General features: G+C 43.0%; 1 protein-coding gene across 1 annotated transcript in view; it reads left to right on the forward strand.

The window, feature by feature from the left end:
* LOC138724796 (vesicle-associated membrane protein 2-like) overlaps window positions 1-19,736 on the forward strand; it is a 36,333-nt gene extending 16,597 nt beyond the window's left edge. The window contains exons 2-5 of the mRNA XM_069865077.1: window positions 9,511-9,619; window positions 13,445-13,603; window positions 14,911-14,962; window positions 17,439-19,736. Of these exons, the coding sequence (XP_069721178.1) occupies window positions 9,511-9,619; window positions 13,445-13,603; window positions 14,911-14,962; window positions 17,439-17,455 (337 nt within the window). The 3' untranslated portion in view covers window positions 17,456-19,736. The remainder of the gene's footprint in view (window positions 1-9,510; window positions 9,620-13,444; window positions 13,604-14,910; window positions 14,963-17,438) is intronic.
* The last annotated feature ends 3,857 nt before the right edge of the window (window positions 19,737-23,593 follow it).

Below are 23,593 nucleotides of genomic sequence, written 5' to 3' on the forward strand. Positions count from 1 at the left end.
TGCGCGTTTCCTCCTCGTGTGGTGCGTCATGATGCTCCCGTTTGCCATACACAAGCTTCCCAATAGTGTTTGAAGGACTGTATATCTGAAACCTCTTGTGCCGGGCGTGCATCGCAGCGCTGCCACCGGCGTGATGACTCAAATCGAAAAGGGCCCAGGAGCCACAGAGGAATTTAAAACCCCCAAACCTAATAGCTCTGTCAGTGAGTTGAATCTTGCTGTAGGTAGGCTGGATTTGTTGTGGGCAGGTGGATCTTGTTCCTCGTATCTAGTTGGGATAGCTGTAGAAAGTTATTTAGCTTTTTTATGGAAACAAACTGCATGAATAACATGCTTCTAAACTACAGTCTCCATCTGTATCCCCACAACAGCAGGAGTTACATCCCTTGAAGGACAAAGTTTTAATATGGATGGAAAGAGAGCCTGAAGAGTAGCTTTGAGGGCAGAGAATGTTATCTATGGGAGCACTTCAGCGATCTGACCTTTTCTTTGGTATTATAAACAGGACCTTATGGTTGGCTGTAAACAGATAGCTTTCTCCCAAGGATGATTCTCACCAATTTCTTCTTCTCACTTGAATAAGGACAGTTCAGGTTTTGATTAAGTCTTTGACTTTTGAAGCTTAGGAAGTTTAAATCTCAAACTTTTCTCCTTCTGTTTCCAGAAAAGGAGATGAGGAACAAGTAGTTAATTTTGTAATTGTAAAAATAGTTAACTTCTAAGTTTCAGATGGTTGTTAAGCAAAATAGCAATACTTACTCAGCAGACATGGAGTGTCTCCTTTTATCTGGAGAACCCCAAGGGCTTCTTATAATGATGCAACTCGCAACAGAATGTCAGCAAAGTGTCTGAGCATGTTAACAAACGGCAAAAGGCAGAGTAACAAGACTGGAAGATAGAACCAAGGTGAACCGAATTAGAAGAAGCTTATGGATTTATTGGGGAGGGGAAAGCAAAATTGAAGTTCAGTTTCTGGACTGTAGCAATTTGCGAGCAAACAGGTGTGCACAGTGTTGATTTAAATATCTCAGCTAAATCTGAAACTCAGATGCTGTAGCTCAGCCTCAGCATTGATCCACAGAGTATGTTTATAAGCTTCTGTCATCACACCAGGGGTTCTGTAAACATGACTTAAACATAAGTCTTTGTGTAAAGCACATGTGTTCATTAAAAAAAAAATCAAAGTTTTGAGAGAAGGATGGATGGTGAGATAAAAATCTCTGATACCATGGTCAGAGTGCAAACTACAAGGCTGTCAGTGATCCCATGAGGACAGCAGAGACAGTTCAGGAGAGGTGGTTGTCATGATACAGACATATCTTACACGTTTAAAGTGCTCAAAATGTGTTCGCGTATGGATTGTATTGTTTTCTGTTAGGCAGTATTTAATGAATCCACGTTAGTTTGACAAAGTATTTACTTGGCTAAGTAGTCTTAAAGATCTTCTTTCAGAGGCCTTTCAAACTGTGGTTTTATTGTATTCAAAATGCTTTAGGGATTTGTTTCTTTGCATTCAACGAGAGTTTGAAATGAGAAGTTTCCTTTCATTGCTTTAATATATTTGACTGTTTAAATGGAATCTAGTTTCAGTAATTGAGGGATGTTGAAACTGGGGAGGAAACCCATTATATATGAATCATAACCCTGTGGGAAGGTGGAGCACCTGTAATAAGGACATGGTCACTTGTAAGTGTTAGTTGTGTTTTACAGCAGCTCTTCGGGAACTGAATTTGACATTTGGTGAGAAATAGGGACAGAAGTTTGGCTTTATGCAGAGATACTTTTGCTATTCATTCTTAACACTTGTGTGTGCTATGTGAGTGCTGCTTAAGGAATGAAAAGGGAGGATAGTCACGGTTCACTGTAGTTCTCTTGGCCAAGTCATTAGAGAAGATTGAAGCCTAATAAGCCTCCTGATAATTAAGCTTTAATATAAGCAAGGATAGTAATTATCCTATAAAGCTCAGATGTGATGAAACTGCCACTGAATAGATATATACAGCAAGGCTACAAAAACATTTTACTGCTAATGGAAATGTGACTTTCAGCTGTTTTGTTGTTGATCTTTTAAATGAAAAAAAAAAAAAAGGAGCAAGTTAATAGATTGTTTCCTCCTGAAGTGCAACAAGAATGTGGGAAGTAATTTATAGGGAAATGGAAAGCCCCCAGACCTCCAAGTTTTGCTTTGGGCCTCTCAAAAGACAGGCACAGAAAACAACCATGATCCAAAAAATATTACTTAAAAGCAGGGAAAGCAAATCAGTCTTGCCGCTCCTTTGAGAGTCTTCCTTGCTGCTCTGCATCAGAGTTAACTTTTAATTGGCTGCAGGCAGCAACAAATTACAGCAGTTCCTTTTGCATCAGCCTGTGACTCAGTGAGAGGTGACGGCTGAGTTGAACTCTACCCTGATCCTCCCCTCCCACTCCCTGCCAACTGCTGCCCGTGTGCTCCTTGGGCTACAGCCTGTGCTCCCGGGAAGGGTACAAATAGTGGATGCTCTTAACTCTTCTGCAGGAGAGCACAGGTGAAGTCTAACCATAACGTAGCATGGCAGCATGGACTTCAAGTACGTCAGCTTATGTTCAGAAGCAGGATTTGGGACTTTGCTTAAAGCTGACCATTTCCACCAAACTGCGTCCTTAAGTGACCGCTGGAGAGGTTGAAAACAGCGCCTTGAGAATTGAGTATCTGGCAGACCAGGATGTTTAATATCCTTGGCTTGTTCAAATGCACTCTGTCTTGAGTCCTCAATTTCAGAAACGTTTCTGTAGCAACTTATTTGGTATTTATATATTTCCCCTATAGTTTCCAAGACAGATTGTGTTTCTCCTTCTTCTTCCAACTTGGAGAGGAAAATGACAGCAAGGATACTGACTGTATTTTCAGCGTATTTATCGCTTTATTCCCTCTTTTGCTTTGCTGGCAGTAGGTAAGCAGAGGTCCCTGTGCAGTGAGGTGCAGCGGGGCTGCCCCGCAGGCTCACCAGCTCTGGTGGGTGCTCAGTAGCCTGGAGCTCTTCCCCAAGAGACCTAATATGCCGTTTGCTTTGCTGGGAAGAGAAGGGGAACCCTCAGCACTGCCACTGCTTTCGGAGAGGCAAATGCTACGGTGTACAAGCTAAAACCCATCTCACAGTGTGTTGGAGCCCAAATTTGGTTACTCTGGTCTGGGTCAACGCAATTCCAAACTGCAATTTAAGTACCAGGCTGCGTTTTTTTGCAGTGAATCTGATGGGTTACAGGTTATAATGGTGACTGTCTACTTGGCTGCAGCTTCATTAGTTCCATAAATGTCATTAAACACTTCTTTTGTCCAGTTAAATGTGAAGATGAGACTGGTCAGCTGGGATCTAATGCCATGGTAGAACTGGTTGGTATGTGCAGGTGCTTTTTTGGATAGGACATCGCTTAACACAAGCATCGGTTAGACAGTCGGCTTCTGTTGTGTAGGTCTGAGATTTTAATTTGTGAACCTAAAATGTGTGCACCTTAACACCCTTAATCATTCTTCGGGAAAATCCAGACAGCTTTGCAAAGTGTGGTCTGTGGTTAACATGTGGATCGTGTTGTGTTGACTTTATTTTAAGCCACAGCCTTTACAAAAGATGAGAGCAAGGGAAAAGGCAGCTGTAAAAAATCTGTAGTGTTGTTATTTCAGAATAGGAGCTTTATGCTGCTTTATGCTGCTTTTCTGACTAACAGGAACCCCTCCTGAGCCACCACAACTGATTGTTGTGAAGACTTCAGTTAAGAGGAATTATGGAAATCATACAAAACTTTCTGGCAAATTCCTTTGTTTGTAAGAAAAATCATTTGGTTGAACTAACTGCCTCGATTTGGAACTCAGGTGCTTTGGACCTTGTAAGTAATACATATTTGGCTTGAATAGAAGATACTGGAGAAGATAAATCAGTCAGTCATTAGTAGCGTAATGAGTGGTGATCAAATTAAAGATGATGTCTTAAGGTTCCTCTGTGTACATATTTAGCACACCAGATGGTCAATGTAGTCATAATAAACTGGTGGGAATATTTAATTAAATATGTTCCCAGGACATTAAATGGAGGGTATTATTCTTTGGCTGATGATCAGAGTAAATATTTTGTAATAAGGGAGAGTCCTTGCAGAATATTGGTAGTAGTATATGAAAATCACATTTGGGGACAGAAAAGCGTTTGAAGCGGAGCTTTCTTCACAAAATTAAGACATCTCAAATGCTAATTCCTTTCATGTGTCTGTTTTTTCTCTACCACCAATTCACTGTTATTCATTACTACCCAATTATTACAAACAGCATGAGGAATCATTTTTAAATGGATAATAATAGAACGGGATGAGTGTAAGTTCAAGTCTGTACCCATTTAATTGGCAATCATCACATTTTTACTGAATGCTGAAGGGCTCAGCTAGAACGCTGAAAAGCATGGTTAAGAACATCATCTGTGTTAAAGCACTAACGGTTCCCTGGTAGGGAAGGAAGCATGTTTCTGCTCTCCCTATGAAATCTTGGAAGGCTGAAAACACCTTTCCATAGTCTGAAAATCCCTCCAGCCCAAGAATGCAAAGGTCCACTAGCCCAACACTGATACTGCTCTGTCAACTACTTAATTATCTTTTCACTCTAACCAGTTTCATAATGACCTTCTTTAGTCCCATAGAGCAGCTTATTTTTTTTTCCCCTCGTGAAAGTAAGATTAGTAGAATGAAAACAAGGATAAACTTAGCCTATTAAAACAATCTAGTTAATAACTGGAGGGGGGATATCAGCTAGAAATCTGAAATACATACAATTAGTGGGCAGCTGAACTGTAAAGCAAATTACCTTCCTGCGTGCATCTGTCTTGAAACTGGCTCTCTGAAGAGTCCTCTCACCTTAATGGCAGAGAACATCATTATCTACTTGTAAGAAGGCCAAGAACCTGATTCTGAAGGACATTTAGTTTTATCGGGGTGATAGAAGTAAGTTGTCTTTTCTCTGAATCTCTCCTGGCAGAATTAGTGTGTGGTTTTGAAAGATTAACAGAAACTGCCATTTGACACTATCCCATTTCACTGTGGGAAAAGCAACAATTTGGGTAGGAAGTGCTATTATAATATGTCTTGATTTCTACACACACACATGTATATTCCCAAACAGAAACACAGTTGTCCACAGACAAATGCGTTCGGCTTGTACTATTGTTGACTTTGTACAGTTAAGCACACAGGTGTGGAAGGCCCAGAACTTTGAGGAGTTTAGGTATCAAAGACACCGATTTCTTTGAGGGGAGGCATGGAAATAGGCCAGCACAGAATTTTTAGTTTGCCCTCTTCAGTTAGACTGGGTTTTGCTAGGGCTGTACCAAACTGTGCACGGCCAAACTGATTGTTAAGAAAGCTGTTCTGCTAACGCTGGCCAAACTGACATACTGCAGGAATAAAATCCTATGTGGTTAGTTTAACAGAAAACTGGGAACTAGCAAATCCCACCATAAAGCAGAAGACTCCAAGTATTGTTGGTGAAAGTCTCCCTTTGCAAATTAGCAGTGGAAAAGTTTTTAGCTATTAATGCAAAGGAATAAAAAAAGCAAGTTCAAAACTAGCAGCAACACCCCCCCCCCCGCCCAGTGTTATAGAGCTCCTTTATTTCCTTAGAAATCCTCCTTGCCCCAAAACTTTCAGATACGTTCACAGATGAACATTCTCAGCACTGGGGACGCTGTGAGAGCAGCTTGGTTCTACAGTTACCGTTAGGTTCAGGATCCTCACTGACATTGGTAGTCACTGAAGTAGTGTAGGAATTTGCATTTATAATTGTTTTAGCATTAAATCTTAAGAGTGCAAAGCTGTGAAAGTGTTCTGATTTGTTTTACAATTAAATAAAGCGGGGTTTGTTTGATTGATTGGTTGGTTGGTTTTTAAATGCCTTTGGAACAATAGATTGTCCAACCCCATTTAAGAGTCAAGCCCAAATGGTTTGATGGCTTTTGAAGGGGTCCAAATGGAAGAACAGTAGCTTAAATATACAGAAGTTTGGTTGCAACTGTAACTATTTACCACAGAAATATGGTACCAGATCAGTAAAGAAATGAAGAGGAAGAGAGGCAGCACAATTTTCTATTTTATTTGAATAACAGAGAAGGGGTTTGAGGAAAGAGGAATTAAGCTGGGATTTATAGAAAAATGCTTCCTTCGTTTAATTTTTTATAGGAATCATTAGTCAAATCTTCTGCTGCATCGATGAGCTTTGAGTGCCCCCTCCTCTGAGCTTTGCCAGCTGATACCAGCTAAAGCTCTGATGTAATTCGCACTTTCTTCATGCTGCAGCCTTTAACTGTGTATTTCTCACTGTTTAAGTCTGAGGGGTAGAAAATAATTCCTGCTGTTAGAAACAGGTTGTGAGCCTTGATTTGGAGTCAGTAGCTGAAAAAGAGGGGAGGAGAAGGATGGCGATGAAGAGGCCTGGGCCGCTTTGCCACAGGCTTCCTGCATGCTGAGCAAGTCACTTAATCTCCCTGTACCTGTTTCCCAGGCATATGAAGGGATAAGAGCTTTTCCTTATTGCAGCGTTGTTAGGATAAAGACTTTGAAGGGATTAGGTCCCATAGCTGGAAGCTTTAAGAGCGCTAAGGATGGATAAAACAAGTTGCTGAAGGCAGCTATCGAGAAGGGACAAAATGTTTCTTTGAATAATGCTTCTGAGAAATTATAAGCCCAGTATATAACCGAAGAATTATGTAAGTGTAGGTTGGACTTCCATTCTAGCATTTTTGCGCTTAGATACTCCAGAGAATATTGGTGCTTCGCAGTGATGTAGGCCTTCAATTCCCTTCTTTACTAGAAAACTTAGGTTCAAAGACAAACTGTTACTGGACACCTTGTGGGACTGGAGCCCTGTTAGCCCACAGAGATGCTGCCTTCCATTGCCCAGCCAGGGTGGTTTCTACAGAGCTCAGACTCGGGTAGGGCTGCGCCAGAGGCATGGACACTTCTCCGTCCTGTTCGGAAGTGCCTTGGGAAGCTTGAGAGGAGGAAAAGTGATGCAGGTATCTTTGTGATTGTTTGGTCTATTTTGGGTGTTACATGCTGCCTGAGGAGAGAGGGCTGATGCCTTGTTAGCCTGCAAGAGCTGCTGGTAGCACTGAAGCATTAAGGACTGGCTTTCCTCGAGACTGTCTGGGAACCCGTGCTGTTCCCTCTGTGGCAGGTGCTTCATCTCTTGCGGCGATCACTCCTCTTGCTCTGACTCACGAGGCCATGAGCCAGGCAGCTGCTGTTGCTGTTTAAGGAGCTCCAGAGACAAAAGGTTGGGAAAGAGCAGCTCTGTACTGCAGGCAGCACCCAGCTCTGGTTACTCTTGAATTAGATTTTATGTAATGAATTAAGATGAGCATGTTAATTACAAGCTTGTTGTACCTTAGCATAAAGATTGCCATCTCTCTTTGGCAGTTACAGTAACTCTTTCTGGATGGTCAGGGCAGCTGTAAAAACACTCACTCTTCCCATCCATTCCTGCGTTACACAGGGAGCAGAGAAGCCCCAGTTGAACCCAAGTTAGGTGGCAGCAAGGATGCTGGAAAGGAGCAAATTGGAAAGTGTTTAATTTACGCCAAATCACTTTAAGGACAACTTGGAAGGTGCAAAAAAAGAAAATTACTGGGCAGAAAAGGTTTATGTCGGAGCTCTGAACTTTGGTGCTACCATGCGGCTTTGACCGAGCACGGCTGTGCTTACAAGCCACGCTTACCAGCAAAAACAATTCTCGTGCACTTCCCTTCTGTAGTCTCTGGGGTGCTAGCAGTACGCAGCCCAAGAGGGTGTTCTGTTAACGTTTGGAGTGGTGAACACTGTGATGCGATGTTTCCATAGGAAAAAAAACCCTACTTGTGTTGACTGGGAAAAAGCCTGCTTATTTCCTTGACTGCAAAGCAATTTCACAATTTCAATTTTAGCTTTGTTGTTGTACCAGGAACTCCCTTTGAAGTTGTTAATGCTCCAGGGAGATCTTGTTTTGCATTGAGTCTGATAAACATCGTAGTCAGATTTTGATCCTTTGTGACAACAGAGTAGACTCAGAATAAATCCTGTCGGGATCCTGGCCCATGGCCCTTCAATGGAGTCATTCCATTGCAGGTGGCAGCAGCATCTGGTCTTTTATGTTTTTAATAGTGGCTGTGAGGTCCTCAAAGGAAGAGCAACTTGTGTACAGCTCAAGTTCTTTTCTTTCAACGAAAGCCTGGTAATAACGTTCTCACCCACAGTTAAAAAAGAAGTGTAAGGTACAGCAGTGCTGGGGTCTGCAAAGAGCTGCTCCGTCCCTGGACATCTGCAGGGATTTCAGCCCACTGGTGACACTGTCAAACTCAGCTTTGCCACTTAAGATGCCTTTGGGGAACCAACTTCAGTGCCCCCGGGCGCTATGACAGTGTGGGAATGGGGCCATGGTTCCAGCAGCATTAATCAGACCCTAGGATGTAGAAGGGAATGATTCACAGAGAAACACTGTGCTCTCCGAGTCTGTCACTGCGGGAAGGCATTGGTAACGCATGGGTGGGATTTGTGATATTTTTCAGTCCACATGCTTAGGGATTTCCTCAGCAGCTTCAGAAAGGGGTTTATTTCTCTGCAGGAAGAAGCGAGAGGGATCCGTTGAAAGGAAGGGTTTCACAGCTTAAAGTCTGGGTGTGAAGAACAACTAGTTAAGGTTGAGGGACCCTGTCTAGGCCGGCAGGGTGACTTGCCTGCACAAGCTCATGCACTGAGACAGATGAGATCTCTTGTTGGAATTTAAGAGACTTCTGCTTTGTCGCAGTCTGGGGAAAGCCGGTGCTTAGGCTTAAGAAACGAGATGATGCGCAGGAGATCAGGGCTCTGCTCACAGCATCGCTGCAAATATTCACCCAGGGTCCATGGCAGATGTTCCAGCCTGGACGGCTGCTCTGGTGGGGTGTTTAGTGACCACGGGTGGGGTGCTGGTTAGCACTGATGAATGCTGGAGGTGTCTAATCCCATGCTGTATGCAATTATCACCCCCACTTTCTCCTCCATTTCTTTCTCTTCTCCTTGTGTTTGTCTTTACTCCATTAGCTTTCGATCAACCGCCAAGGGGCAGGGAAGCACATCGTTCAGCAAACTGAGGAGGGAGGCAGGGTCCCTGGCTCCTGTAGCATCAACACAAAATACCCAGAGCACAGTCTGTTTCCTTAGTGGGACATAAGCTCTGCCCTGCTGGTCAGGCCAGTGATCAGTGTGCCCTAAGTTAGGGTAGATAATCTGGATTGCTTGCTTTTCAAAGAGGCAGCAAGGGATGGGAAGTTTGATATGGTCCTATCAAGAAATAGTGTGAAAACTAATTGCAGCACGGGAAGGAATGGGACACCAGGGCTGTGATCCAGGAGTGGGAAATATGGGCTGCGAGGTGCTGGAAAAATCCTTTTAAGAGTTATATATTTTCCCTTTGTTCCAGAAAAGGGGTAGTGAACAATTGAAGATTGTTTCAGTCAATTTTTATGTTCTCTGGTTTTGACCTAGGTCTGCTCCAGCTCCTGCCCAAGGTCCCGCTGGGGCTGCAGGGCCACCTCCTGCTGCCAATGTGTCAAGCAACAAACGGCTGCAGCAGACACAAGCCCGGGTGGATGAGGTGAGTGGCTCTAAGTGATAAGGTGGTGGATCTAGGAAATGAGATTTACCAAAGGACGGGAGATAGTACAAGTGGGACTCAGAGTATGAACATCCTTGTACCAGTAACACTTCTGCAGAATAAATATGGGCACTGGTGCCAATTCAGGAATTCATCCCAGACAGTCGGATCAGGAGGAAATGTCATAGTGGAGCCAGCTCTTTTAACATGTTCCGGTGTTCCTAATGGTTAGATGCTAACCTCACAGGCTGTTTCGCAGGGACAGACCATTGGCTTCTCATAGATAGATTCAGGCCTTGAGAATTGTGAATCTGAGGGTTGTGTTCATTAGCCAGACCTCTACTGATTGGTCATCACAGTTTATCCCCAAAGAAAGACACCCCACATGTGATGTCATAACAGCATCTTCAACAAATCCATACACCTTTTATTAGTCTTGAAATTAGGTGCCTGTTCCAGCATGGATCCTTAAATTCTGGTAGCGTACTGACCACCCTAGCACCCTGGCTGAAATGCCAGTGTTCATCTGACTGCTGTGATGGTAGGAATCGGTGAGCATGCGATCACTCACAGGGCAGTCCCTCAGCGTACCAGCAGCGTAGCAGCAGCTGGAGCATCCTTACACACCCTCTGTGCAGATTTGTGTGCTGGGTATTGAGTGCAGAGTTTTGCTAAACCCCTCCAAAGGCTTAAGTAATTAATTACTTATCATCCATGGGGAAGTGGCCAGGGCTTGTGTGATTCTTTAATGCCAATTAAAAAAAATGCACACTGGAAAATAGCTATTTACATGCAAAGGCATCTGTTTCCTAAAGGTCCAGATATACTTTAAAAATCATAGAATTGTTTGAGCTGGAAGGGACCTTAAAGATCATCCAGTTCCAACTCACTGCAATAGGCAGGGACACCTCCCACTGGCTCAGGCTGCCCAGAGCCCATCCAGCCTGGCCTTGAACCCCTCCAGGGATGGGGCAGCCACAGCTTGCCTGGGCCAGGGCCTCACCACTCTCATGGTGAAGAATTTCTTCTTGAAGAATTTCAAGTCTAAATATTCCCCCTCCCAATTTAAAGCCATTCCCATTCATCCTATCGCTACATGCCCTTGTAAAAAGTCCCTCCCCAGCTTTATCGTAGCTCTTTCAGGTACTGGGAGGCTGCTCTGAGGTCTCCTTGGAGCCTTCTCTTCTCCAGGCTGAACAACCCCAAGTCTCTCAGCCTGTCCTGATGGGAGAGGTGCTCTCACCCCCTGATCATCTTCATAGCCCTCCTCTGGACCCATTCCAACAGTTCTGAAGACCTCACAACATCCAGATTAAATGCATTTCTTAAGATATTTTAAAGACACCTGTCAAACTGAGCTTTGTCTTTTTGAGAACTTTGATGGAGATCTGAAACAGGGCCTCCCCATTGCTGATGCTCAGATCTGGTCACAAGAAAATTCTATGGCTGCAGAAATGCCTGCAGAAATTTCTAGGCCTGGTTCTCTAATTATCACTGATTTTCACATCACACTAACTTCATTGGCATTAGTGGAGCATTTGTCAGTAGGGAAAGGAATATTACATTTCAGCTTTTGTCTTAGGTCAGGATAATGAAATAAGCTTTTTGTCCTGAACATATTACATCATGATGGTGCTGTAATTGTTTATGTGAGCTACAGCAAAAGTAATTGCCCCTAGAAGATGAAGAATAATTGTTAGTTATTGTCTAAAATGAGCGATGCAGGTCCAATATACAGGGCTTTTCAAGCAGATCGATGGAGATGGTTCTTGCAAGGATAGTGAACTACTGCTTCGTGTTTAAAATACTGAGAATTTTCACTCAAGCCTGTGCAGGTTTGTCTTCCTGTGAAGCATGGTGGAGTAATTTTGGCAGGAATTCTTGCCCTGTATGAGTGGAGATTGAGTAGCTCCTAGATCTGAGGATTATGCGGGTGATGATCAGGGTCCACATGGGGTTTTTTGCTTCCAGGTTGAGAGGGAGGCTGCAGTTGGAATGGGTTTTGAGTGGGTAGCACATGGTCAGCAGATCCTTGTTTGACAGGGAAATCACAATATAAGAAAAGCCAAGGGAGAATAACACTGCTGGACTTTCAGTGCTGTGAAGTCACCGAGGTGAAACTGCACCTAAGTGTGTGATCTGTTACGCTTTGCTTCTCTACAAGAGCTTTCCTGCTTGTTTTTCTTTCCTGTCTTGTGAGGAAAGTTATCTGTAGGTGGCACCAAAGACCACAGCACAACACTGCACTCCTCCAGCTTTCTGCTCTACACAGTTCTCCAGACCCAAACCCAAAACAGCAACACCATCACCACTTCACTTTGAGAAAAATTTCTGGTCTTAGTAAAATGACAGACATTTGTACTGCTCTATCAGTGCTGATAATGTATTTCAGCTATTTCCATGCTGGTTGTTCCCCACTGATTTCTCTAGGCATCCTAGAGCTTCTTTTCTGAGGCTCAGGTCTTGGTTTTAGTATAGAAAAACATTTATTTATTTGACAAAGATGCAGTCTCATCTGGACAAGTGTTCGCTGCAGTCAGGCTAAATTCAATAAGTAGTTCTAGGCCAAAAAAAGGGAGAGAATGGTTGGGAAATGTTAATAGTATTTTGTTTCAGCGGTTTCAGATAGTTTAAAATTTTCACTGCAAAACATTCTGCCAAGACAAAATATAGCTAAACACTAACTAAGAAATGAAAATGAAAGTTTTCTTATTTGATATAAATTAAAATGCTTGGAAAGTTTTGGATTGGAAAAGCAAGTAAGAAAATTTGGGTTGAAGGACCATTTGATTTTGTTGTAGGTTTGGTGGACAAGTGGAACAAATCTTTTGAGTTTTGGAACAGCAGTTAGCCCTATGCCAATCCTTTCAAAGATTCTGTCACTACCAGTTTCATCTCACTGTATTTAAATAATGTATTTTTTTAAATAACTCAGGGTTTTCACAAGTCATAGTTAAATTATATTAAATACAGACAACTTGGGCTTTCTTATTAAAGAGTATGAGAAGTAACAGACCAACAACCATGTTCACTGTTAGAATAAGCAGGCCAGGCACAACTGTACTGAGATTCTACGCTGTCTAACATTTCCATTAGTGATGAATGTGTACAGGATTCCTACTGGCTTGCTAGAAGAGGATGTACATCTAACTCAGTGTATAAAATATACGCATGACTGGGCCTTACTTATTGTGTGCTGTCTGTACACGCTTCTTTCACTGAGGCTGTGCAGTGAGGCAGTGTGAGGTCCCTGCTACACTTCAGGCTGAATCTTCCCAGATAAAATTTTCTCCTCCTCCTCCATTTTCAAGCAGGACTTCAGATTATGACTGGGAAGTCATCTTATCTGAGAAAGAACTGCAGAATGAGTAAATACCTTGATCAGGAAATGCATGCAGTCCCATTTAGAGTGGCCTTGTATAAGGAAAATAATGGCTTGGTCTTAGTGATGACTGGAGAAACATCAGCTAAATTGCAGCAGAGATACTGGTCTCCACCAGTTTTTTTGTAGCTGAAGCAAAGTAGCTAGTTGTAGGCTAAAAGACATCAAAAGCTTTAATGAGACTAATTACTGTATTTCACAATGTCCCTTTATTTTTTACCTCTAAGGGCACCCAAGCAGGGTATAGCTATGTTCCTCTTGTTCTCACTGTGTCTGCTTCCATAGACACAGGTTTTTGGGGCATTGCCCAGGTAACTGCCATCACGTACCATGATGGCAGTTGGCTGGTTTCAGTATGATATGTTATATTCCAGAGTGTGAACATACAAGTGGCCTCCAGCTTTACTGCATGTGGAGTCTAACGTGCGGCTGTGCCTTTGCAGGTGGTCGACATCATGAGAATGAACGTGGACAAGGTGCTAGAAAGAGACCAGAAGCTATCAGAGCTTGACAACCGGGCAGATGCGTTGCAAGCAGGTGCCTCACAGTTTGAAACCAGTGCAGCCAAACTGAAGAGAAAATACTGGTGGAAAAATTGCAAGGTAAGGTATATAAATTCTTCTTAAGAATCAATTCATGGCAGACATTACTTTCACTTGCACTTACTGGGACTTTGCTTGCAGACTGGGATCTCAAAGTGGTCTCTTCTTGCCAAGGGGAGAAAGAGGTGCCTTGCCCTCTAGGCTCCAGGATCAGTCACCAAGCAACTTTGATCTTTACCAGAGCCTATTTAGATAATTTCTGCAGTATATAAAGTGTAGATAGGGATTTTCATGCTTCGGTCAGTGCCTGCAGATAGGGGTGGAGAGTGTTCTGTGTTAATTCATGTCAGTGAATCTAGTTGATCTAGGGTAGCAACTCAACCAAGTGGTTCCTCAGGGCCCTTTCTGTTGCCCAATTGCTTTACCTGGTGGTGCAGGAAGCAGGGCTTTTGGGAGCTACATACACAGACTTGGAGTTAGGTTCACCCATGCTGACTGCAGTCACAACAATGACCTACACCACACAGACCCCTCTGTCCTTCCTCAGGCTCCCATACTCTGGAAGGAGGGGGAGAAATAAATGAACCTCCTGGAAGCCAATGGCTGATTCTGCCCTCCAGGACCATGTTGGGAGGGATGAAGGCCTTGATATGACACGTCCACGTTTGTTGTTTTTCAGTTTTTTCACTCTCACTGGGGTAATGGTGGGGAATTGGACTTGAGCACCTCTGGTGGCCTCATTAGCATTCAGCAAGTCTCATGTGGAGGCCTCTACCCCACACAGCTCAGTGCTGGGATGGTATGTGCACAGCTGCAGAAGACTTCAGCTCTGCAATGAGCTATTTCCCAGCTAACATGCTGGAAACCGTACTGGCTAGCGTGGGCTACCTCTCTCAGCAGCACGGTACACGAAACCAGCACAAATAGCTGCTAGACACAAGGCATCTCCAGCTGTCTCTTCTGTGACTATGGGAATGTGGTGAAAAGGCATCAGGTTACTCTTATGTAAAGTAGTACATGGGCGTGTGTGAACTCAGACACTCTAAATCAACTTTGGAGTTGTTTTAACTTTGGAAGTTTACTTTTTCTTTAGTTTGCTGCTGGAAACAGATGAGGTTGGTCGCTACATCTTAGCTGATGGGCAAGGTCTTGCTAGCAAAAGGCTGTGTCCATTGCTGGTGGTCAGCTTTTCCTAAAATTGATGCTAAATCTGAGGCCTAAACAAGTCTGTTGCAGTAAGCCTTTGCAAGTACTGAAAGTGTAAGGAATGAGCCACTGAGTAAAACGAAAAAACTCTGAGGGTTTTAATGTCTTTCTTGTGAAAACCTGATTTTCTCTTCTTTTTTTTCATAACTTTCTTTTTATAGATGATGATCATCCTCGGTGTAGTATGCGCAGTCATTCTCATTATAATTATAAGTGAGTAATTTATTTTCTCTTTCGTTTATGATCTCAGTAGCTCTGTGATGTATGAAGCGTTGGTGTTTTTAAAAACAAAACAAAAAAATTATTGTCAGATACTTAGACTGATTAATTTGTGAAACTTGCCTGATAGTGTCATGCTGCTGTAGTGAGAATTACTGCAGACTCTCTGGGCTCTTATATTTGTTGACATTTAATGTATTTTACACTAGCATCTTGCATAACTTTCCTTAGGATTAAAGACTCTCCTTTTTCATGTTTATATAAATTTTACACAGTCGCAGAGATCTGCCTTTCAATACAACCAAGGCCCCAGTCCTGGTGTTTTCCAGTGAGAACAGTAATGCTTGAGTTACCTTGTTCCTATAAAAAGAGAGGGAAGGCCACAGGCTAACAGGCACCTGACAAGCTTTTTCAAATCACATAGGTGCCTGATTCCCACCAAATCAGCTGGAATTTGAGGTTTTGGTGCTTCTGAAAATCTCTTTGCATATTGAATACCTAGATATTGTTATAAGATGGCCAAAAGTCTCACTGATTTCTGGTCCTGAAAGATTATCTCATTCCACATCCTCGTTACAGAAAAGATAGGATATGAATGAAAAATAGTAGTCGTGCTGGTTGGGAGCCAGGGGTCTCGTAATGACAGGATCTGAACATTTTATTTATGTAACCTCTGTGTTAGCAACAGCCGTTATGTGACATAACTGTAATATGGCATTAACTCCTAAAAGGGAGATTTGAGTTAGACAATCCAGCTAGTAACCCAGAAGAGATTCACCAGGAGGCTGGACTGCGGATGTGAATTAATGCCTAGCTCTCAATTTACATGCCTTCTATTCAGCGTGTTTCCATTTTCCTCTGTTGCTTCTGTAAAGAGGGCTTACAGAATCACCTGTAAACATGACTAAATGGATCGAGAGACATGTGGCAGTTTATTAATCTTATGAACGCTGGCACCAGAGTGACCCAGAATAATTCTAGGGTTTCGTAACACTGATACGGCACGAATGGGAAATGGTTAACTATATTAACTGGGTACTGAGGCAGTTGGCTCCAAGGGAAAGCCAGGCCTGCGTTGTGCCGTCCGGGGCAGCAGCCGGGGCAGAGAGATGTGCAGCCACTGAACTGGCTGTTGTCTTTGTACGCATCCCTCAGCATGATGTGTGTCTCAAGAAGAAAGTAAAAAGCAGACAAGATAGCTCATAATTGTTCCTTAGAAAGTTAAAGTTGAAATTATATACGAGTAATAACACTGTTTCCCTCCTGGTTTTAAGTGCTGGATGGACATTCCAGTGCCTGAAGGGGCTACAAGAAGGCTGGGGAGGGACTGTTCACAAAGGCTTGTGGTGATAGGACGAGGGGGAAGGGGGATAAACTGGAGAGGGGCAGATTTAGACTGGACATGAGGAGGAATTTATTCAGGATGAGGGTGGGGAGGCCCTGGCCCAGGCTGCCCAGGGAAGCTGTGGCTGCCCCATCCCTGGAGGGGTTCAAGGCCAGGCTGGATGGAGCCTTGGGCACCTGATCCAGTGGGAGGTGTCCCTGCCCAGGGCAGGGGTGGGACTGGATGGGCTTTGAGGTCCCTTCCAACCCAAACTGTTCTATAATTCTATTCTATGACTACCCTGGCAAGCCAGGAAATAGAAATAGCAGGTTTGACATGGTTTAGGTTGGATTAGTGTATTTAACCGCAAATCTGAGTGTCACATCATCCAGCCTAGGTCGTGGCTCACCATAGTAAGATCTAGTGCAAATTTAGCGAGATTTAAATGTATTTAAGCTCTGGATCTTAAGTTATTTTTTCAGTCTGTTTGATCCTTCTGTAGTAGTGCCTAAAGGTTGTGGCTTCAGGAAGGACCCTGTGTATTGAACAGTGATGTATTTCTTTACAGTAGCTCTCAGGTATATGTTTAGATACTGTTGACATCAAGCATCCAAATGCTGTCACAGTCAAGGCCTGCATGAGTTCTCCAGTCATTGATTTGAAGTGGAACAAGATCATACCTCCACGAAGATAAACTGGGTAGTTCCTCACAGCTACAAGCTATCATGGGCGGTGAAATGGCCCAAGCCTGGCTTCCTACCATCCTGGTAGTGAGGCTCTGGAAAAGCAGGCTGACTTTCTGCTGAAGGAAGAGTTTAGAACCTGAGGGACTGGAGGTGTTGCTGGAGCTGGGGATGGGGGCTAACATCACCATCAGTTCTTGCCCTCTCTGTCTTTTGAGAGGCACTCTCCACTGCATTCCACTCCAGTTCCCCCTCCAAACTCCTTTTGGCACAGGAGGATCATCCCCATTCCAGCTAGGAAGGCATATGGTGTGCAAGACATGTCACTCTCTTTCAGCAAAGATGTGCTAAAAGTATTTGCCATGCTCTGGCAGCACAGACTTCTGTGAGATACAGCACAACATTAACTCTGTAATAACTGTTGGTTTATGACTTTTTTCTGCCCTTCTGCTTCCTTTCCCAGTTTATTTCTCCACTTGAAAAAGCGAAGAAGGACGACTTGGCACAACCTTGTTCATATCAACCAACGATATCAGTGTTCCTTTGTTGAACTCCGCTTTTTAATTCCCAGTGTCTTGGGATTTTTGCTTGTAATAACCCATAAGCATTCAGTGTGGTGTGTTTTGGAATTCTGTTGTTTCCACAAGAAACTGTACCAGCTAAATACTGCCAAGTAGTTCCATACACTGTCATATCACTGTGTCTTAAAATATGTACGCACTGACCTTCAGAAACTGTAGTATACAAAAAGCATCCTAAACATCTCAGAATCAGAAAACGCAGCTATGAGAAAGCTCCTGCTTAAAGGGACACTGTCAGGTGGACTGGACCCAAACCTAAAGTTGTAGCAAACATTAGGGCCAAAATTCTCAATCTGAGCACCTAAAGTGCCCAAATCCACTTTCAGATGTAACTTTTTGAGGTAGGGAGTATGTGCTACTCCCACTGAAGAGAGTGGTACCTGCAAGTATTCATGTAGGACATCTTATTTCAATTTAGCCAACCAAACATAGATTTTTATGAGCCTAGTTGTGATATGCAAGTCTAAAAACATTGCCTGCAAAAACCAGATAGGACTGGATTATCATATTTTATGGATTTAAATTTTTCCTATGGGGTGTGCTGTACAAACAGGATGGCCTCAATATGAAAGCCGGAAAGAAAACTGTATGACAACCAAAAAAAAGCGTTAGTTAACACGGTCCTGAAGAAGCCAAGCGAAATGCAAAGAAAGGTAATACAAGCATCACAAAAGATCAAAACTGGCTAAAAAATCAAGGCACTGTTTGTCAGACTTCATGGGACTCTCTTCAGTGCCAATCCCCAATACTTACTGCCCTGTCTTAAAGCACATGAATAACTTTGGTGATGTCTGTGGCTTCCCAGCACAATTGTAGGAAGCTGCCTCTGCACCGTTTTGCAGAAATGGTCCCCAGCGTGAGGACCATCAAAAACCAGGAAGGAGGTATGGGTACATAGAGGGAACAGTGGGGAGAGGCTGAGAAAGGGAAGGTGCTTAGCAAAGCTTTCCTGGAGAAGAGAAAGGCAGACAAACACTGTTCCAAAGTGGTGGTGTTAACAGGCTTTTTAAAAAATTGATTTAATTTTTGTGTGTATGTCTAGTTCATTACCTACAGCATCGTCTTTGTGAAGTGCTCAGCTGAGATAATATCTCCATACTCAGTTTAAACTAACATTTTATGTAATTAAGAGAAATTATATACTGTAGTTCGAGAGAAAGTTTGTGTATGCTGTTGTTGTAGGGTTTCTCCCAGATGTTGAATTCTTTGTGGTTTTTTTTAAACACTGAATAGTTTAATCCTAGTTAACCAAACTAAAAATGAAGTATCAAATTTTGAGCCAGGAAATTCTGAAAGGGTCTTTTAAGGAAAACTCCATCAGAATTTCTAAGAAGAATTCATAGAAATAATTAAAAAATGTGGGGGTTTTTTGGTCTGCAATTTCACTGGAGTATACAAGTGGTGATAATAGTGTTACAAATATTCCCACTGTGGAGCATTGCTCTCGACACGGTCTTAGATTAAAAAAACAGAGACCCAGACCAATTTGTTGCAGTGGAAGTGTATGCAAATAGTGCTTAAGTAGAATTTTGCAGGCAGAATAAGAGATGATCAGTTGAAAGGTTCCAGCTGCATTTTTTTCCCTATGTATTTATTACTTCGTATTCACATTTGCTGTTTCATATCATTATGTAATAGGTGGCCACAGTCTTTACGCAACTTAACCTGCAAAGTTACTAATGTGCGACTGGACTCCCTGGAGTGCCCCGTTCGCTGCAGTCCTTCCGCTGAGTGAGTGCAGAAACAATTCTGAAATCCTCATGGGCCAGACAGGAAACTCTGTGGTGAGAAAGGGCCTCACTCCCTGAGGTGCCACAACTGAATGCTGTGTATAACTGAGCCTCCACTGGAAAACAAATAAGCTGTCCAGATTCAGGACCCTTTTTAAACTACTAAGCTATTTGGCTAGCTGATAGGAAAGAATTACCTCCTAAGAGTGAGACCCTGCCAGCCACACTCGTGCTGAGCACAGCTTGATCCTCACTTGGCTTCTGTATGGGGAAGCTGAAAAGACTCCTCAAATGAAGGTAGCTTTCACCAGAGAAGGTACAATCAGTAAGATTATATGCTGGTACAGATCCTTAATGCAGAAAGTTCCTTCTCCTATGAGAGGCTGACTGACTGCTTACCCGATAGGGCAGCAAATACAAATCAAAGAGTTTGAATCCTCAGGCTACAGAGAGGCATTATAAAATGTTTGTGAAGGCACAATTTCCTCCTGTGTACTAACGAAATACGCTAAATTAATGTGTTTAACTTTTAAGTTGTTTGCATATAGTGTGCTTGTGAATGCCCAGCCCTTGCTAGCTGAGCTGTGCTGGTCGGTTGCAGTCGGTGAGGCGTCCATGTAACATTTCCAATTCAGCCCAGGAAGCAGGAACAAGTGTGTCCTACGCTGGTGTACAGACCCAAAGTCGAATGGCTCCTGCAGAGGGTTAATTCTTCTGCAAGGAGAATATGGTAATATAGGGCTGTTCAGGTCATAGATTGTGCAACACGCTCACCTATAGGCAGACTGGTACTGAGGGCAATCTATATAAACACAGCTGGAGATCTTATTTGTGTTGAAGCCAGGATTGATTGCTTTCCCCTCATTTTCTCTATGTTTAAAATGTCCAGGCAGTTGCATCTGCCTAGTTGTAATAGTAAATTTCCCATTAAAAGGTTAACTCGTTCTTGTTTAGTCAGCTCTGATTAGAATTTCAATTACTGGGTAGAATTTCAACTACTGCTCTCATCACTAACCACTGCCTAGGCTTGGGCTGGTGAAAAGACCCAAGGGACTCCCCAGCAGACCCTCGGGGGACTGCAAGGCTGATTGCTTTCTTATGCCATCTTGGGGACTGAACTGCAGATTTCTCTGGCTGGAAGCAAGGATTTGAATAGCTTTTTCCAGTTAGTGTTTGCGACTTGCATATTCTATCCTTATAAGAATTGCTTATTCATCTTCTGATTTCTGGGCTACAGCTGCAGTGGGGACGCTGGTGTGATCTGCCATGCAGAAACAGCATAGCTGGAACGGGACGGTGAGAAGCTGCTCTGTGCTCGTACCCCAGCTGCTGTTTGCCTTGCCAATGAGCACAGCTGCTGAGGTCGAGAAGTGTTACTCGCATCCACTATTGACAAGTTACCAAGGTCCTGCTTGGGCAGCACAGCTTCCTCCTCCTAAGTCAGCTCACCTTGCAACGACATAAATGTATGTGGCTTAAAGCCTAAAAAACTGGTACATGGAACTTGCAGGAGCAAGTAGCGTGGAAGCCCAAACAGGCATACTTGACCTGGTTTTCACTTGGCAACATTATGTAACAGCACAGTCAATCCAATGTAGTCCAACATAATCCAATATTATTAGAAGGAGGAGGGGGGAATCTGATAAAAGATTCTGAATGTAACCGGGGACCTGTAAGACAAGTAGTGATTTAGAAACTTTGTCAGTTTGATTTTTAAAGCTTGCACTTTAGTTCTTTTGGAACATGCATGGGGTTGGCCCTGGGAACAGGTCAGGCAAGTAAAATACTTGGGTTTTTTCTTTTTAAGTAGTCACTGCAACAAGTGACTTAAACACTTAAAATGATAGAAGAAGAGGACAGCATTAACTGTGCAAGAAATTAATTGGAACAGCCACAATCTGCTATGTTTTTTTCTTGGTAGCAAGACCTTTTGAATTTCTCCTGTTACTATGTCTCATTTCTGTCACTGCTCCTCTGATGCAGCTTCATATAACTTTAACTTTACGAAAAGCTGAGCTGCTTGTCTGAATACAGTGGATTTTAGCTCTTAGAGCAAGTTCATCACTGGACATTTGTATTAGAGCATACCTGTAAAACGGTGATGTCTGATTCTCAGAAGTGCATCTGGCATAGGACACTCTTCAGGAACTTCAGGAACTTTGAGAAGCTCACATGTTACTCAACTCTTGTTCATGCTTTTACAGAGTGAGATTTTCTCTATTGCATGGGAGGTCTTCCACCTGTAGGAGTATGTATAAGCTATTGATTTTTTATGAGAGCACCTTGACTGAGCATGTTGGCGCTAGACCTTTGCAAAGAAACTAGAGAGCACTTGGATGTTATCCAGGATTTAGATCTCAGCCCTGCTCCTCCTGCCCTTTAAACAGGGAAGAGGGCTAAACCAGTAGCCATATATGGCACTGGGCTCGCTCCCAATATACACAGTAAGTATTGGAGAAAGGCCTTGAAGAGACCAAAGTCTCTTTGGTCTGGATTTATGCCCTGACCTGAACTTCACACCTATAACAGATCATACCCTTTGGGTCACCTGTGTAGTTGGAAGAGTGAGATGCTCTTCCAGCCAGTTATTCCTCTCACTTGATTAAGGTCCCTCTTGCCAAAAGAGGTGTTATACATTTGAGGACATGTTACTTCATGCAAGAGAAAGCACAAGCACCCTCAAATTACCTTCTTTAAAAGCAAACCCCCAAAAGCTGAAGAATGTAGTTAAAAAAAATTAATTGCACCTAGAGAAATGATTGGCTGAAGATTTCTCAGGTGGCGACGTTATTTTCAGGAAGGATATTAGATCAGGAGGTATGAAACAATCAGACCAGAACTTCACATCAATTGTTCTTTCTTCATCTGATCTCCTCCAGAAACACTTCTCTATTCCACTTCAAGAAAGGGGTTTGTTTCCCTCTGCAGCTAATTGCCTTTCCTGTCCATCCCCATTGATGTGCTCAGGAGCTTTTATTCTTCATTGAGAACCAGAAGGCCGTCTGCCTTTAAACAGCTGCATAAAACCAGATCTGAGCCACCCGAGGAGCTTACCTTTCTTTCTGATGCACTGTCTTTTAAAAGCTACATCTTACAATAAAGCAGGGAAACTGTGGCAGTCCGGTTACATGCAATTTTGTTGGAGTAAACACTTGATTATTCAACAATGAGTCATTTCTGCAGTAACCTCATTCTGTCATGACTGTATCACATCTGCTAACTCTCCAAAGCAAAAATCATAACCTGTACTGGTTTAAAACATGAATACAGCCTCGTGGTTCATACATAACACTCTACTCGGCCAAAGAAGCCATGTGCTATAAGTTTAAAAGGGCAGAGTACTCGTTCTCAAAGAGAAAATACCACAGAGATAATTATGAAGAAAAGCTTCTCCATCCTTTATCTCTTCTCAGTGAGTCTGGCTTCTCCATTATTACTCAAGTCTCAATTTTTCGTCTTAGGAAGCCTTTGTGGTTTTGGAGTGCAGTGTGTTTGGAACACAGCACATTGGGCCTAGGGTTGTTCTGCTGCCCTCTCGGGTTGACTCCCTGCCCTCTGCCTTCTTGTCATTGCTGACCTCAATCAGAGCTTGAGTGAGGCAGAACCTCCTCCCTGTGATGTCCTGCTGTCCTCGAACCAGCCACTATTGGTGGGATGAGAACACGGGGCAGAATACGGCTCTTGGATCTTAATTTGGGTCAAAAAATGGTGTGATAGAAAAGAAAGCTTCTGACTGCTGCAGGACAGCAGTTTCGCTACACTACTTTAATTGTAACACTGGAATGTTAGTTAAATATTTTTAACATTTTACTAACAGAAATTTCATCACTTTTGACAGAAAAAGAGAAGAAACAGCAAATAAGAGTAGTGTGAGAATGACAAAATAGTAAATTGGGAAACAGTTCAAGTAAAATAGAGGTAACGTTCAGTAAACTCTTTTTTTATAAGTGGCTATAACCCAGACCACCTTTTGTATGTTAGGACTAAGCAGTGCGAGTCTATTGACGCGCGTATGGACTGGTATTTAAAATGAATGGTGGCTGAATTTACATCCTTTCACTTTTTTCTTGAAAATGGAGGAGGTGATGTACACAGAAAGGATGATCTATTAGTTTTTGCAGAGAGTGCTGTTGAGGGTAGACCATCCAAAGACATGCTGCTGCTGTCAGCTGCAGGAGTGCTGGAGGACTGCAGTCAAGTTAGGGCTTCAGAGTGCCTGGTGCTCTACAGACACGTACTGAACTACATTTGGGTATGCCAGTCATGAAATATTTTGGACACAGCATAATTATTGTGTTTACCACTCT

The sequence above is a fragment of the Phaenicophaeus curvirostris genome, chromosome 10 (genome assembly GCF_032191515.1).
Source record: "Phaenicophaeus curvirostris isolate KB17595 chromosome 10, BPBGC_Pcur_1.0, whole genome shotgun sequence".
NCBI lineage: Eukaryota > Metazoa > Chordata > Aves > Cuculiformes > Cuculidae > Phaenicophaeus > Phaenicophaeus curvirostris.